General features: G+C 44.0%; 1 protein-coding gene across 9 annotated transcripts in view; it reads right to left on the bottom strand.

Moving 5' to 3' along the window:
* LOC308327869 (serum response factor-like) overlaps positions 1 to 17,542 on the bottom strand; it is a 42,037-nt gene that overhangs the window by 4,823 nt on the left and 19,672 nt on the right. For 3 of the 9 annotated variants that reach the window (XM_080781443.1, XM_080781447.1, XM_080781450.1), the window contains 6 exons: positions 12,240 to 12,332; positions 11,221 to 11,356; positions 5,197 to 5,349; positions 3,017 to 3,115; positions 1,848 to 2,045; positions 501 to 577 (listed from right to left, as the gene is read on the bottom strand). In XM_080781443.1, the coding sequence (XP_080637569.1) occupies positions 501 to 577; positions 1,848 to 2,045; positions 3,017 to 3,115; positions 5,197 to 5,349; positions 11,221 to 11,356; positions 12,240 to 12,332 (756 nt within the window). Of the gene's footprint in view, positions 1 to 475; positions 578 to 1,847; positions 2,046 to 3,016; positions 3,116 to 5,196; positions 5,350 to 11,220; positions 11,357 to 12,239; positions 12,333 to 17,542 lie in introns of all 9 variants that reach the window. The other 6 variants (XM_080781446.1, XM_080781449.1, XM_080781444.1 and 3 more) reach the window with 4 other exon arrangements.

Here is a 17,542-nt window from a genome sequence, read left to right as displayed (position 1 = left end):
CTCATTCCACTGCAACATTATCATTATTACCAAATAAATCAAACGACTCATTTTAATTCACTATGAGCCTTTATTTAGACCCACCACATCCTGAAGACTGACTTTTATGCTCAGTTGTGCGCTGGTGGTGTCGCCCACCGCAAATAAATAGCACCACACCTAAATCTACCAGCTCACGCCACAATTGCTTGGCGTGCTTGTACTGTAGAATGGCTAGTTTTCGGTGCACGCCACCAGCGCCGACAACCAAGTACAACTCAGGCTTTAGCCATGCAACACTCCAGAGCTGTTTGTTTGGTGCACAGGTTTTTGTCACAGGCAGAACCAAGGTGCCATCCATGTCCATACACACACACATACAGTACATAGTGGAGCCAGGCCAAAACCCTGAGCCTCCCTGTGCCAGTGATCTGCCGGGATGCATTTAGTGAGGTCAATGGCATGCCGGTTGCATAAGGGAATATGAAAGTTTCACTTGTAAAATGGAGATCTTGCCGTACTGGATGTAGCTGCACCGCTGAGACAGGGATCTGTACTGTGCCTGGTGGACCCGTGAGGAACACTTGAGAAACTGCACCTGAAATGAAATGCACACAAGAGTGAAAACACCATTAGCATTCTTTCATTCGTATGCGAGCGACACAGTCGAGGACAACGTATTGATTCACTGTGCTTTTCACACCAAAACACAAGTAGTGTTTTAATGTAGCAGATTCCTGTAGCAGGCTACATTTAGGATTATTTTATACTCGTGTGCTATATAGGGCATAGTAGTGGGCGTGGATTTCTGCTTCCACTGAAAAAAGTGTGTATGGCTTGATTCTAGGCTTAAAATAATAATCTCTATGGGAAAAACGAATGGCAGATTTTTTCAGTGGAACCATAAATGATGTTGTAAATTGTGTCAGCCGAGAATGCAGTCGATCCTTGTTACAATGCGCTAGACCCCGCTACAATGCGCTATACCCCTGGGAAATGCGCCGTCTATCCCTCTCACAATGCGCTAGGCTAGGTGGAGCATCATACCACCAGTACACTACTTACCACAAGACTTGCCGCAACCAAGCCGCGCTACTACGCTGAGTTGGCGGTGCATTGGATCGGGCATGACCATGGCTCTCCAAAGGCGAGAGCTCTACTGACTGACTATCGCTACACGATATTTACCTATGCTACCATGTTTGGCAGTCTTGTTTTGTTGAGAAATCCCCTTTTGCATATTTAATTTGCTGCGTTTGCCTTCACACTGTGCCGTCATCCGCAGCAATTGGAAACGCAGCAGGGACCTTTATCAATGTGTTCAATTCATAAACTACACAGTGAGATATAGGCCTACTTTGAGTAATAGTTAGGACTTTAGGACGTAAAGTGATGGTAACGTGGTTGCAGTGTGTATCGTCGGGGACTCGACGTGTGTGTGTGTGTGTGTGTATATAATGGATGTCTACAACTTTACCAACTTGTTTTATGAAGTAGAGGATATTCATTTTGTATTCATCCTCAGGACCCTAAATCACACCTTGGAAAGCATGAGTGTCTATTTCAAACGAAGTGTTTTTTGACTGGGGGGGGTCATATTTTGAGCAGGAATTGCCTGTCACAATTTGACCGCCCAGTATCAGGATGTTGATATTCATTCATCAGCCACCACTCCCTACTGACAGGTAGTTTGGGCATGTGACCTGCCAGTATCAGGATGCATCAAGATGTTGATATTCATTCTTCAGCCACCACTCCCCACTGACAGGTGGGGAGTATCAGTATGTATTCATTCTTCAGCCACCACTCCCCACTGACAGGTGGGGAGTATCAGTATGTATTCATTCATCAGCCACCCAGCGGCTCACCTGCGTCCTGGGCCTGTGCGTGGGACACCTGCATGGGAGAGTGGCCGGCTTGGGAGAAGGCGTTGAGCACGGCGAGCCCCCCGTCGGTCATGGCGCTGGAGGCGTACATGAGCGTGTGCGGGCTGCCGTACATCATGTGGCCCGCCATCGACGTGGGCACGGACGACGTGACGATGGTCGCCGGGAGACTCACCGTTGCTGATGGGAGGAGACGGACGGACGAGGAGGAAAGCAAGGGGAGAAGTGGGAGGAAAAACGTGTGAGCAGAAGTTAACCCATTCTGGGCGGGAACCCCTTTTGGAGGTTTTAAGCATTATGTTATACTGTAGCTGTTGAAAAATAGCAGATCTACAAGCTCATAGCTTGTTGAATGGGGATCTACGAGCTTGTAAATCTGCCATTTTTGAAAAATTGCGAAAATGTAGTGGAAATCTTTTGAATATATATTCTTTAACAGCAAACATTTTTAACTCAAATGCTTGCTTCTGGGGGGGTCGTGGAACAACATATTTTCAGATGGGGTCGGCGGCCAAATACATATAATTTCTTGACATGAAATAGTTTGAAAACCACTGATATGGACACATAGGGTTTTCAGAAAACTGTCATGATTTAGAAGACATTTTTGTTCTCGGGTCTAAATGGGTTTTAACACAGGGAACATAGGACAAGTTTGTTGCAATGTTCATCCAGCAGATGGCGAACATCGTTCAGTTTAGCCCATTAAGACCTGGGCTGGAACTATAAGCCCAAACCACACCAGTTGCAACAACTTGCACAAAACCGTTTTGAGGTCAACCACACCAATACAACTGTGTGGGAGTGGTTTGGGCTTTAGCTTTTAACCACTTTAACCATTATTTTGCAAGGTCATGAGTCTTCATCAGCTATGAGTTTGTAGATCTGCCATTTTTGAAAAATCTTGAAAATGTGGCACAAATCTCAAATCTTTGAATATAATATTCGTTAAACTAAACGTTTTAACTAAAATCTTTGCTTCTGGGGGTCCCTGGAACAACATATTTTCAGATGGGGGTCGGTTGACCTGAAATGGTTTACTGATTTAGAAACATAGGTTTTTCAGAAAACTGTCATGATTTAGAAGCCATTGGTAGAATGGGGTCCACAGCTCTCAACGGGTTAGAGAGGGCATGAGTGAGTGTGTGTACCGGTGGAGTTGGTGGAGGTGTGGATCTCTGGGCTGCTGTCACTGTTGGAGCTGGTGGGGTGGACCTGTATGGCTTGGAGCTGCTGGGGCATCCCTGCTCCTGGAGAGAAGGGGACACGCAGCCACGCATACACCCATTTGTATTAGTACAATATCGTTGTGGTTGGCCGGTAACCTCTTAAAGGGTCACTTCACCCCTTTTGCAACCGGATCTTATTTTAATGATGTTTGGGAGACAAGAAACACTTTCCTGTGGTTTTTATGTCTGTAATTTGTGTAGATATTTCAGGTGTCCATGAGCTCCATGATGTCAACGACACTGGGCTCACTTCCTTCCTGGACTACAATTCCCATAATGCTTTGGTGCACGGCTCCTCCTTGTGGATAGGGGAGGGCTGTCTTACTGAGACAACATGTAGTCCAGGAAGTAAGTGAGCCCAGTGTCCATGACATGGACACATTGAAATACTAAAACATCTAAAAACACAAATTACCCACATAAAAACCCCCAGGAAAGTGTTTCTTGTCTCCCAAACATCACCAAAAGAAGATCTGATTGCAAAAGGGTTGAAGTGACCCGTTAACTCCATATTCTTGACTTGTTGTTTTTTTCGTAAATGAATGAACGCCCTTCTTTAATATTATTTTATTGGTAAAAAAGGTCAATTTCCTTCCGTCTGTTAGAAAAGTACTGTATTTGAAGGCCCTATAGTAAAAGATACTGGTTCTGTTCAGAATGTATTGTCTCCCGTCTTTCCACAAAATATCAGAAAATGCCCGATAGTGGGCTCAATAAGAACCCGGCTCGATAAGCCTGATCGATAAGGTGATCGTTATCAATACAAATGAACGAGCTCCATCCCTAATCACGACCGTCCTTGGACACAGGCCTTCCCGATAGAGGACACGATGAGGGAGCTCAGCGGCAGCTGTTAAGATGGTTAATGTCTCAAAAGTATTGTATGTTAGCGCCAGGTGTAAAGGGGGCAGTGTAAGGATGCAACAGTTAATCGAACAAATCAATTTCATCGATTACAAATTATGAATACTTTTTAAAGATTTATTTAAGGTATTTTCATGCCTTTATTGATAGTACAGTATGTAGACAGGAGACGGGGAGGGAGAGAGAGAGAGAGAGAGAGAGAGAGAGAGAGAGATGGTGAGTGATGCGCAACAGTAGCCCGTCAGCGCCGTGCTGTCAGAATAGTTCTATTTTGAACACTCCGGAATTCCCCCCCGGTGAACCGGAAGTAGTTATCGTCCATTACGGATCTGCCGCTCGATACTTTTGCTTTCATCGGAAGCGTTAATATAGTAACCGCTAAGTAGTGCCTAACATAGACGTTCTGTTCAGTCACCTCAATCAGAGCCTCAATTCAGAGAAAAACGCAGCTAAAGATCTGGGCTTATAATGGAAGTGGACGGAGGGGAAACATTTCATTGACAGACCACAGCGGAGGCGAGCGCTGCCTGGCGTCTGAGAAGCTACTGTACGGTAAATATGAGCGAAGTCTTTTAGAATAAATAGTAATCGATAAATCTCGCCATATTCTGCAGTTGGATTTAGTACCTAAACACGAGATCTCTCGTGACTGGCACAGATCTAGTTAACTAGATTTTCCCCAGGTACGTATATATACACGGACGTCGACACTAGGTGGCGTCATATCCCAGGTCCGTGTATATACGTAGCCCAACGTATACTCCGTCTATGTAATGGTTGAGGCCTACGGAAGCTTTTAACATTGGTCCGGTTCCTATGGCAACGCCCCACTGTTCCAACTATGATTGTAAATATAGTCACAGTGCAAAGCAGTTGAAAGGAGGATTTTCAAACCTCCGTAAGTCGGACTCCAGGATCGCTGTCCTTGGTGGATCTCCTGCCATCCAAATTTCAGATTAAATTTGTGCCTTTGTACCGCGACGCTACCAGCTCAGTGGCCTTGTGGTTAGAGTGTCCGACCTGAGACTGGGAGGTCGGGGTTCAATCCCTGGCCGGGTCATACCAAAGAAAAATGGGACCCAGTGCCTCCCTGCTTGACACTCAGCATCAAGGGTTGGATTGGGGGGGCGGGGAGCACTGGGAACTAGGGTTTATGCTAACAGCTAGCCGCAAGCTGAGTTAATAATGGGGCTAATGAAAGAATGGATAGTTTTTTGTGCAGAGCTCCATGGTGTCACCTGTGAGGGAGACGGCGGTGGGGAAGCGGAACACCTGCTGGCCGTGCTGCGAGGAGGAGAGGGCCTGGCCGTGCTGCCCCTGCAGGGCCAGGGAGTGCTGCTGCAGCTGGTGCAGAGGAATGGTGGGGGTGCCGGGGGGGAGAGGAGTGCCTGCTGGAAGGACACACACACACACACACACACACACACACACACACACACACACACACACAGAGACAGACAGGCGTGCAGTCAGTCACAGGCACGTCACAGACATTCACGCTGCACGCCAACATGCACACTCCACTACAATGCAACAGGACATTCCCTAAAAAACACTGTTTCCCACATTTGTGGCTCGCAGACACATTTTTATATGTGAAAATGATGATTGACAGCAGCCATCAACTATCAAGACTATATTATATAATATAAATGATGATTGACAGCAGCCACCAACTATCAAGACTATATTATATAATATAAATGATGATTGACAGCAGCCATCAACTATCAAGACTATATTATATAATATAAATTATGATTGACAGCAGCCATCAACTATCAAGACTATATTATATAATATAAATGATGATTGACAGCAGCCATCAACTATCGTTGTTGTCGGGAGGAAACCACCCAACTCCATGTTTGAGGTTTTGACCGCCTTTTAAGTCTGTCAGTTTGGTAAATACTACCGTGTAACCGTGTGGGGGTCCCACCCGTCACACACAAAATCAATCATATATACAGTTAATATATGTATGTGTGTGTGTGTGTGTGTGTGTGTGTGTGTGTGTGTGTGTGTGTGTGTGTGTGTGTGCTCAGACCCAGCCAGCCAGCCAGGGATGGACGGGACCCAGGGAGTGAGTGGACACACATAGCTGTCTATAGGAGTGGTTGCACCACTCAAAAAAGTGCTTCGGACAAAACCTCTTACTCCAGACTCAAACTGTCTGCTAAAGCAGCTAACTCCACCACCTCTCCCCCTCTCATGAAAGTAATTGACAATATATAACGTCAAAATACAAAAAACGAATTGATGAGGTAGTATTGCTTTGTTTAAAAATAAGAAATATGGTATACTTCATTTGGTGGTTTCTGTCCGACAGCTGAGATATATGCCACCACTTAATTGTGAATTCATACAGTAGGTGTCCCATTGTTTCAGCTTGGAACAAAGCTCTTAGGCTCCACCAAAGGTCTTTTTTTCAAGCTGTCAGCTGAGAAGCTTTTAGTGTAGGAGGGTGTTGTTCCACCTGGCACTGCTGCCATGTGCCAGACAGGTGGTGTGGGTTGAGAGAGAGAGAGAGAGAGAGAGAGAGAGAGAGAGAGAGAGAGAGAGAGAGAGAGAGAGAGAGAGAGAGAGAGAGAGACAGTGGAGAAGTGGGGGTGCAAGGCTGGTACAGAGGGAGGGAGGAAAGTAGCTGGGGTGAAGAAAGGAAAGCTAAAAAGGGGAAATACAGAGAGAGAGAGAGATGGGGGGGGGGGGGGGGCTGGAGAGAGAGATAAGCCTGTCAAAAGGGCACAGAAGATCTGGGGCATCATGTCTGTGAAGTGTGAAATCAGTCACCTCTCCGCGTGGTTTAAGTCACAAAACATCTGGCGACGTGCTAAGTTACCTCACCGTCTATTCCCTATAGAAGACTGTTGAGTTTCACGCTTGTGTAACAGAGCCCAGTGAGGACGCAATGGTGTGGTGTCATGTAAGAGTTGGACAACCTCACAGCCAGGGCCGTATTATAAGATGTGTTTCATGTGAAGTGACGATGCCCCTGTAAATAAATATCCCCTGTGAAATAATAGGTCCCCAAATCAGAGCCTGCCGTCCCAACAATCCTCGTCCTCCATGTAGACACAATGGTCATCTCTTATAATTGTATGTCAATTGAAAAAGATTATGAAAATAGCCAATTTACAAGGTCACTCACAATGCATCGCGATGTAGATCGGCTATTTCACGTGACACTGCTGTACTAACAAATTATGATAAAACAAATGATATATATGTGTGTGTGTGTGTGTGTGTGTGTGTGTGTGTGTGTGTGTGTGTGTGTCTGAATAATGACTAAAAAGATTGTTGTTATTTGCAGCCCAAATGAAGTCCACCTAATGACTAATGGGGGGGGGGGGGTTCACATCTAGTTCAGGGTACGTGTCATGGAGCTTCTGAAATGCACCTCAATATAATTTGGGCCCTTCAGAGTAAGGTTGGGCGATATGCCAATTTTTTTAAATCGCGCATCGTCTGTCCGAAAATCGGCGATTGACGATGTATTCGTGTCATAAAAGTAAAGTGAGAACAGCTCACTGCAGGTCGCAAAAAAACCAGATCTACAAGCTCTCAAAGCGCCGCGTCCTGCCTGTTTTTGCATCTCTGTTCGCTACGTGTTGAGAGCTTGTAGATCTGTCTGTTTTTGCAGCACAACTGCGCAGCCAGGGTAACAAAATAAGAAATAAGTTTAGATGAAGTGAAGTTGGAACAGACAAGCAGCTGCAAGCTAAGCTAACATCACAACCACTGGCTGGTGACAGTGTTATTTGTCGCAGGCAGCAACATGTAGCCTGCCTGCCCCAGTAACTTCTCCTGGAGAAGTCTTGCCTCCGCGCACCGGCGTCGGAGGCTCGCTCAGAGGGGTGCCCACATGCTGCTGCTGATCCACAGACCACAGGCTCTCAAGGCATCGCGTCCTGCCTGTTTCTGCAGCACCGTTCGCTATGCGTTGAGAGCGTGTAGATCTGTCTATTTTTGCAGCGCTGGTGTCGGGGTTCGTTCACGTTGTCAATAAAAAAATAACTTGGATTACAGGTGGAGATGAAGTTCAGTGTGTTGAATCAGTAGCTACACGCTAAGCTAAGCGCTAAGCTAGCGTGTAGCTACTTATTCAACACACTGAACTTCATCTATACATTACTAACACTACCAGCCTGTTTTTTATTTTCCCCCCCGACTTCACGGGTGGCGCATTGGGATTGTGATGAGACAAGAGACAGCAGTGTGCATTCTGTTGTGACTGTATATTATTAAACTGCATGGGTCTGGACTCCGGAGCGTAAACAACATGTAGGCTACAGTACAGTAGCCTTCCTCGGCTCGGCTCCCTCGGCATCACGGCTGCGGGGACGGACCATACCATTATAACGGGAGGAGGGGATTTCCACCCGGCCGCTGTTACTACTTTCCTGGCCCAAATTGATTCACATGTTGCTCACACTTTACAGGTAAAAAATCGTCCCGAAAAATCGCCTAATAGAAATATTCGGCGATTGGATTCGTATATTCGCGATTGACGATGTATTCGTATCGTCACCCAACCCTACTTCAGAGTCACTGATTCAACCCATGCATTGAATATTCATGACTAATTATGGGCCATGTTCGTCAGGCCTCTCTGCGGGGTCCATTGTGTGCCTCTCTCCCCTAATTATTCCTCTCTCCCACACAGTGGCAATCAAAGGCCGAGAGGCCTGAGTCCAATGCTGGTTACCGGCGGTTTGTAAAACCCAGTGGTGAAAAGTAACTAAGTGCATTTACTTAAGTACTGTACTTAAAAGGGATAGAAACAGGCTTAAAAAATGTCATTGATGTTACCCATGTTTTAAATGGCGAGTTTGTACTTCTGCCCTCTGGGAGAAGATACAAAGAGCCAAAGTGGAAGTACATTAGATTTAAGAAATAGTTTGTACCAGCATCAACTAAGATGCTTAAACGAGGCAACGAGGCTTGAACGTGAAAGCCCAAAACAAATTTCCCTTGTGGACAATAAAGTTTACCTTGACCTTGAGTTCACAAGTGTTGAACTTGAGCTATACAAAATACTTGCCATTAGTGGTTGCAACTGTATTAATTGATTGCCTGAGTCCCTTGGTGGGAGTTCTGCTCTGGTTTTGGTGAAATATCAAGTAGTTCCGGTCATTCTGTGGGGGGCACTGGGACCATGCATTAAAAGTAAATTAATCCACTAAACTAGCGTCATTTGTATTGTTGACCTATTTCTAAAATATTAGTGCAATTTCCGTTCGACTTTGACCCCTCTATCACATGGAACTATTTTTTGGGCGTAGTGATATGGACACAAAAAACATAGTTCCGCTCAGCTATTTTCTAAAGATTTGAAAACTTGAAATGAGACATTTTGCACAATGAGTACTTTAACTTTTTGTACTATTATTCAAGTAAATGTTAAATTCCAGACTTTTACCTGTAACAAATATTTCTATATTGCAGTATTGATAGTACTGTAGTACTTGATAGTACACACTATAGTACTATTGTGAGTACTTTTTCCACCACGGTGTGTACACAGCCTCGGGACACCGCCACAGACCATGGACTGAAGTGGTCGTGCTTTGGTGCCATTCAAATTCTAATCATGTCACGGGGTAGAAAACATCTATCTTACATAAACACACGTAGTCGTCGGCCCTAACAAGTGTCTCCTCGGTCTCCAACCAATCGGAACACACAGTAACAACACAATGATACAAATACAATAGAAGCATATTTTGCTATATGCCACAGAACATAATCCTTGTCACCATCAGGGCAGATACAGACCTGTGCCTGCCTACCTTAACCCATTTAGGCCCGACGTCGAAATAAAACAACGTTTGCTGCAGATTTGTGCCGCATTTTCACGATTAAAAAAAAATAGCAGACCTAGAAGCTCGTAGCGCACCACTCGGTGGCGCGCTATGAGCTGCTCCATGACAATAACTCTATTACGGTCTATCAGAACACCATTTCTCATTTTACACAGTGGTGCACTGACAACTATTTAGTGTTGAATGTGGACAAAACAAAAGAACTGGTCATTGAAACAACCCACACTGGACTTAACCCACTCCTCATTAATTGTAAGACAATAGAACAGGTTGCCAGTTTCACATATCTTGGTCTCACCCTGGACAATAGACTTAGGTTTGATCAACATATTACATCTATCCAGTCACGTTTTCAGCAAAGACTTCATGTAATCCGCAAGTTAAGATCATTATCTGTTGCTCCTCATCTTCTTTTATTATTGTACAAAAGCATTATTCAACCTGTTCTGTTGTACTGTTCCGCATGTTTTTACAACATACTACCCATGCCTAACAGAAACAAACTTTTCAGTATTACCCATATTGCTTCCAAGATTATCGGACTTCCCACACCAACACTTTCTGATATGAACAATAATGCCATCACACGGCTAGCACTCTCAATATCACGTGACACTGATCATCCCCTGTATCGCTTCTTCAACCTCATGCCATCAGGACAAAGATATAGAACCTCCCCCTCAGCCATAGCGGCATTAAACAAACTGCCCCGCCCATAGGATGGTTCTGTTTTTTTTTCTTCTTTGTCTTGGCGTTATGTTTTTCTGTACTATGTGCTGTTTTTGTTGTTGAACAGACCTGTGAAGACGAATATCCTTCGGGACAATAAAGATTATTATTATTATTATGTAGATCTGCTATTTTTCAATAGCTAAATAATGCTTAAGTTGAAACACCAAAAGGGGTTCCCGTCTAGAAAGGGTTAAAACGACTACCTTACAGGAAATAAAAATAACCTGTGTTCGAACTTCGAAGTTCAATATTTTCTAAGCCCACAGAGGGAACGCTTTGTTAAATGGAAGACCTTCAAGCTCACAATGTGTCGTGTGTACTGTGGATCGGCTATTTCCTCTACTTTGTGTAACGAAGTAGTAGGGCATTGATTTATGAAGGAAAGAAATATGAAAATGATTATATTGAAAACGTGGCGATACACGGTGTTTGTATGTCCGAGCACAAAAAGCTGAAACACGGTACTCTGTCATTTTGCTCGGCGGAACCGGGCCGCCCTCCAGGGCGCATTCCTGGGGGTTCCGGGTACCCTCTGGGGACCCCCACACTGCAACTGTCATTTTTCTACGGTTCACAAAGGTGTGATTTTTTATTATAATAATTCAAAACTGAAACGGTCCACGACCCACAAACGGGTCCCGAGCTGACCCACTGTTTGGGGAAACCGTGCATTTAGACCCCCCCTCCCTCCCTTCGCCCCTCAGTTACCTGGCATGAACGTGAAGCCTCCGGGCAGCTGCATGACCCCCGAGGAGGCGCCGGTGGTCTTGAGGACGGTACCGTTGGCGCTGCCCGACACGGGCGCCAGGTAGTTGGTGATGGGGAACGACGCACCGCTGCTCACCTGGCAGGGTGGGGGAAACGGTAGTATCAATACCAGTGTTGATGTCGTCCACTAAAACTAAGACGGAACATGTTTGTCGACTAAATATACTGACAATTTCGTCAACAAATAAAAACTAGACTAAAATGTTAGGAAGGGAGTCGAACTAGTGGATAAGAGATCCAGTATAAGTCATTTTACAATTGGTTGCATGCTGACAATAGCCAATCTACAAGATCACAACGTGACGCAGCGTGACGCGTTGTGAGCTTGTAGATCGGCTATTTTCATTACGACAGCATCAAGGCCCGCCAAAATTCACTAAATCAACTGTAGTTTTAGTCGACTAAAACTAGACTAACACTAAGACACTCCAGGTGACTAAAATGTGACTAAAACAAAATGAAACTATTCAAGAGACTATGACTAAAACTAAAATCTAAATTTACTGCCAAAAACAACTCTGATCAATACTGCAATGTAGAACAATAATCCGGAATTAAAAATGTACTTTGAGTCGAAAGTACAAAAGTATTGGCGTTAAAATGTACTTAAAAGTAGAGAGTGCTCACTATGAAGAATGTCCCAGTTCAAGTTTTCAAATGTACAAAGATCTTTTGAAAATAGCCGATCTACAAGCTCACAATGCGTTGCGACACATTGCAAGCTTGTAGATCGGCTATTTTCGAATGGATGATATGTACATAGGGCTGAAATGGTTAGTGTATATGTTTTGTAATAATAATCTAAATCTCCAAAGTAACTAAAACTTTGAAACAAAACGTAGTGGAGTAAAAATGCAATATTTGCCTCTGAGATGTAGCGGGGCACAAGTAAAAGCAATGGAAATTGGAAATGCTCAAGCAAAGTTGTACTCCAGTAAAATGTAGGTGGTGCTGCTCACCTGCATGGTGGTGGAGGCGGTGGGTACCGTGGACTGGGCAGTGCTGGCGCCGCCCGGCAGACTGGCCACGGTGAACGATGGCTTCAACGCGTCCTGGGAGGGAGACAAACACAACGCCACACTAATGAGACACAGGTACAGGGACGTGCACACATAGACATCAACGAGGGCTTCAGGCCCTGGCCTTTTACTGTAAAACAAACAACTGCCCTCTCCAGACCACGACTGCAGCATTTACTATGGTGAAAGAAATGCAAATGCCACTCCTTTTCCATGCCAGCATTCAGGAGAATTGCCTTTTTCCCCCCGAAGTCTCCTGAACTTGAAGACAGTGTTTTGCGTTGATCAAATTTGTTTAGGAATCCAGGTCGTACACCATACATCTCCACTAGCTAAAGAGTGTTGGGTTGCGCCCCGAAAATAGCTGATCTAATAGCTCTCAGTTGAGAGCTTGTAGATCTGCTAATTTTGTCCAAAAGTGCCCTCTTTATATTTCAGCCCCTGCCCCTCTAACACTCTCTGCATGTCCCTGCACAGGTGGCCACCTTGCCTTCAAGAGTTTGGAAAAACTCGTTGTCATTAAAGCAAACGTCCTGCGTTGCATGTGCCAATTCAAAACAGGTGGCACACAGGGTCGTTGAGTGATACCTAACGAGCACTTCCAAAACGGCAACACGTAAAAGAATCACCTGCAAGGACGGAAAGTAGGTCATAACATTGTTATGAAGCAAACACTTCACTAAAGTGGGTAATTCAAGCTTTTTGTATAGCTGCAATGTTGGTGAGTTTGTCGTTGTTTAATGCAAATCAGATAGGACTTTTCTGTTTGGATGCATAGGCTGTCAATGGGAACTATGGACTGCACTTCCCATTACAATCAGAACTGCAGGCTCACTGCCAATCTTCCGCCGAAGTCTGAAAACCCACCTGTTCAGACTCCATCATGGCCCGTAGCACTTACCCTAGCCCCTTAGATAGCACTCTTGTTGACTTAGATAGCATTTTATACAGACTTATAGCATGTGATCATGTAGACAGCACTAGAATTGCATAGTATAGTATATATTGTTACTGTATGTATAGTATATATGTATAGTTTCATTATATAGAGATTCCACTGTTCCTACTTTATGTATGTGATGTATTGCCATGCTTTTTTGTTCTTGCCTAATGTAAATCGCTCTGGATTAAGAGAGTCTGCTAAATGCCTAAATTGTAGTTACCACCCTGCCATTAACATATATGGCAAGACGTTTATTGTCAGAGCAATTCAGTGCTTTATACGCGACGATGTCACTGTTGTCGGGTAGAAAACCTTGTATGTCCAAAATAAATAAATTGACTTTTAGAAGCCTGCGTACGGTATATATGGCAGTGACGGCAGTCACTTTCATTCAATGCAGATTCACTGCCACTGTATACGTTAGGAGACATGAATGCAGTGAGTCATTGTATAATACACTATATACGTTAGGAGACATGAATGCAGTGAGTCATTGTATAATACAGTATATACATTAGGAGACATGAATGCAGTGAGTCATTGTATAATACACTGTATACGTTAGGAGACATGAAAGCAGTGAGTCATTGTATAATACACTGTATACGTTAGGAGACATGAATGCAGTGAGTCATTGTATAATACACTGTATACGTTAGGAGACATGAATGCAGTGAGTCATTGTATAATACGAAATCAGTCACAAGATATATTTATATTGGCCACATGACGTCTCATGTCATCATTTGGTGCCAAAAACAAACATTAAAAGTCTGTAGACTTGGCTGGCAAACGATGGCTTCCATAAGATGTCATTTCAAAAGCCATGCAATTGGAGGGGCCCCTCAAAAAATAACCTGTGTTCCAATGCATCCAATGCAGTCATTATTTAGTCACACGCACGCGAGTAGATATGTAGACAAAATACCAGATTTACAGTCTCACAACAGACGGACACACGGACACGCACACACGGACGGAGTGCAAAACATACTCTCTCCCCACGCCGTGGGCCTGGTGGAGACAACAATGAGGCCTTTCCTGTACGAGCAGTTGAAGCCAGCGTTTACACACGGTATAGAAAAAGGACTGAGAAGGACAGGGGTTAATACTTGTGCCATTCTCAAGGACAGATTAATGCTTTGACAGAGTCCAGATTTGACCCAGATACAATTCCATTCCAATGCAGCGGTGGAAAGTAACTAAGTAAGCACTGTACAAGTATCTGTAATTTATTTGAGTATTTCCAATTTCCAATACTTTCACTTCTTTCTACTCCACTACATCTTGGACTTTTACTGCACTACGTTTGAAAACTTGAAATGGGATATTCCACACAATGAGTACTTTCTACTTTTGGTACTTCCAAGTACATTTTGATGCCCATACTTTTGTACTTCTACTCAAGTACATTTTGAATTCCAGACTTTTACTTGCAACAGAGTATAGTTCTACATTGCAGTATTGATACTTTTACTTAAGCAGTTTGCCACCACTGTTCAAATGACACAAACAGGGTAGGGAAACAGGCAGGTGCTTAAATTTGTGCCCATATTTTAGAAAACAACAACAACAACAATGTATGGCAGAGACAATCTTTGGACTGTGAATGTGTCAGCCAGAGGGACAATGTGCCGAGCTGAAGGAACAGACATTGACCCCTGGAGTGATGCAACGGTGAGGTCTTTATTTAACAACGTTAACACAGTTCAAACTACTGACGACCAGTGTCTTAGAACCGGTCCAAATGTTTAAAAAGGTAAATTTTTACACCGAGTTAAGCTCGACTGATACTTTGCTGTATGTATACACAAACAACAAAAGAAAAACCTGGTTCTTTTGTTACACAACGGAGCCCCAGAGGACCTATTGAAACAGGTTTATCAACTGCAGGGATGCTTAATTTAATTATTTAAAGGTGGTGAGACTAAATCCTAATTGTTCTGATTAATCACCACACCCTCGTTCCACCTGAACATCAAGCATCGACTTTGCTCCCACTTGCTAAAAGGTCTTTGCCCTGAATTTAATTATCATGGGTTACAGCAGTGGTTCCAAAACTGTTTAGCCTGTGACCCAAAAGAGAGATTAGATGTCTGGCATACTAGCAGCAAGTGAAAATAGCCGATCTACAAGTTCACAACGCGGCACGAAGCGAAGCGCTGTGAGCTGGTACTACTATTTCTTCATGCAAGAAGAGCTTGAGGGAATGTTTTTTGAAAATGTTTTGAATTATATATAGACCCATAAAAATATGTCCGCATCCACGACCCACAAATGGGTCCCGACCCAGTGTTTGGGAAACAGACTGTCAGGTAGACGTTACCTAGGGGTTACACACAAGCCTGCTATTCCGACTCACCACATTACTAACCCTGTCCCTAACCACAACAGCCACGTAGTCGGAATGACCATTACCTGGATGGTACAGATATCCATATAAATAGAACCTTCCTGTACATATCCTTTTTCTATATCAATATAGACGACCGTGTGTGACATGACATCACAAAACAATTGTACCCAATACCCATACTCATTTAGTACGAGTAAGACGCGCGAACGCGGGAAGCGAACGCAATCAGCTCCATATACGGGCACAAAAGGGGCCAGGTCCACAACAAACAAATCACTGGCCCCTTTTGTGCCCATATATGGAGCTGAGTGGACCTGGCCCCTTTTGTGCCCATATATGGAGCTGAGTGATTACTGATGCAACACACTCCATATTTGGATAGCGGGACAGACGGACACACACACAGACAGACAGACAGACAGACAGACATGATCTGCTAGGTCTCATAGTAAGTGCTCACTGCATTCGCAATCAGTATGCAGTAGGCCAGTACTAGCCTTGCATAGCCATGCAGCCTTCATCTGCCTTTGCCAATGCATTGCATATTTCCCCAGGCAGATTAAGTCTGGCCCCTCTCAATGCAATGCAGAAGAGGACTTCACGGCCGAAGCGGTGACGAGCCAACCAGATTCTTCTGGAACCAAGCTATATAACCAAACCAACCAGGGCCCAGTATGCAAATATGGCGTGTGACATTGCAGAAAGAAATGGAACACTGAGAGGGACGAGACTAATATCCACGCAGTGGCTACGCGAGCCAACTTTCTTGTGCACACTGCCAGTAAGGCTAATTTAGAATCCCAATTATTTTCCCTATATTTTAAATACGTTTTAACTTGTATTCTTTGTTAACCACTTCAAGTGATGATCGTCCACATTTTGTCAGGGATGCCTTATAATTCATATGAAGACATCTTCGTTACAGAAACTATGAATGCGTGTGTGTGTGTGTGTGTGTGTGAGCGCGCGCGCACGCGCTGTGGTTGTTTAAAGCAAATATCGAAAAGCGCTAAACCGATGAAGAAAATAACCACCCATGACTGAAATCAGAACAGCTCCGGGTGAGCAAGTTGTTGCTGTGTGTGCATGGCTGCATCTGCTGCCGTAGGGAAAAAGTGGTTACAAAAAATAAAATAAAAAAAGATTGCTATCCTATATTAAATTGGACCACGGTCACTCACGACTCAGATAAAACATAAACAAAGCTGGGATATCTCATCTTTTGGATATGTAGTTGTCCAGAACCGCCCGGCAGACGCATATGTCCATAAATGGATACCCAGTTGTCCAGATTAACCACCGATGCAAACAATATGCCCATATATGGGAATGCCAATATGCATGGTATCACATAATATACTATTACTAATGATGACATCAGGGATCTCCATAAATGGGACACAGGTAGACAGACAGATACAGACTAGAGATCTCCATATATGGGCACAATAGACAGCATGTACTCTCACTCTGACAAAGCCCCCTAGACACTCACTATGGGCTCTATTTTCGTCCATGCTAAAGCCCTTATCCCTACTTTGCCTTTTTTACCATTTTGAAAAACATTTTTTGAATAGTTAAAATAGCCAATCTACATCAACACATTGTGAGCATTGTGGTTCAACATCAACATACGATTCAAATCTAATCTCTACAGCTGTGTGTCAGTCTAGACACGGACACTGAAGCCTCATGTAGGTTAGCAATGTCTGAATACACAAATCTGATTGGATCATGTTCAGTGTGGACAGTAAGAATGGTCTGGATCATGAGGATCTGAAGCCTTCTCAGGTGGTAGAATAGGTACCCACTTGAAACGTAGCATCAATTCTGGAGTAATATAATAAACATGTTTTTTGTTTTTTCCAACAATTTTCTTCATTTTTGTCTGTGAGCCAGGTCACTCATAGCATCTCTGAGGATAGAATTCTGGATGAGCAGGAC

This window comes from Protomyctophum bolini, assembly GCF_963924005.1.
Source record: "Protomyctophum bolini genome assembly, chromosome: 14".
NCBI classification, from domain to species: domain Eukaryota; kingdom Metazoa; phylum Chordata; class Actinopteri; order Myctophiformes; family Myctophidae; genus Protomyctophum; species Protomyctophum bolini.
Note: the sequence above shows the minus strand (reverse complement) of the source record. Positions and strands in the feature narration are given on the sequence as shown.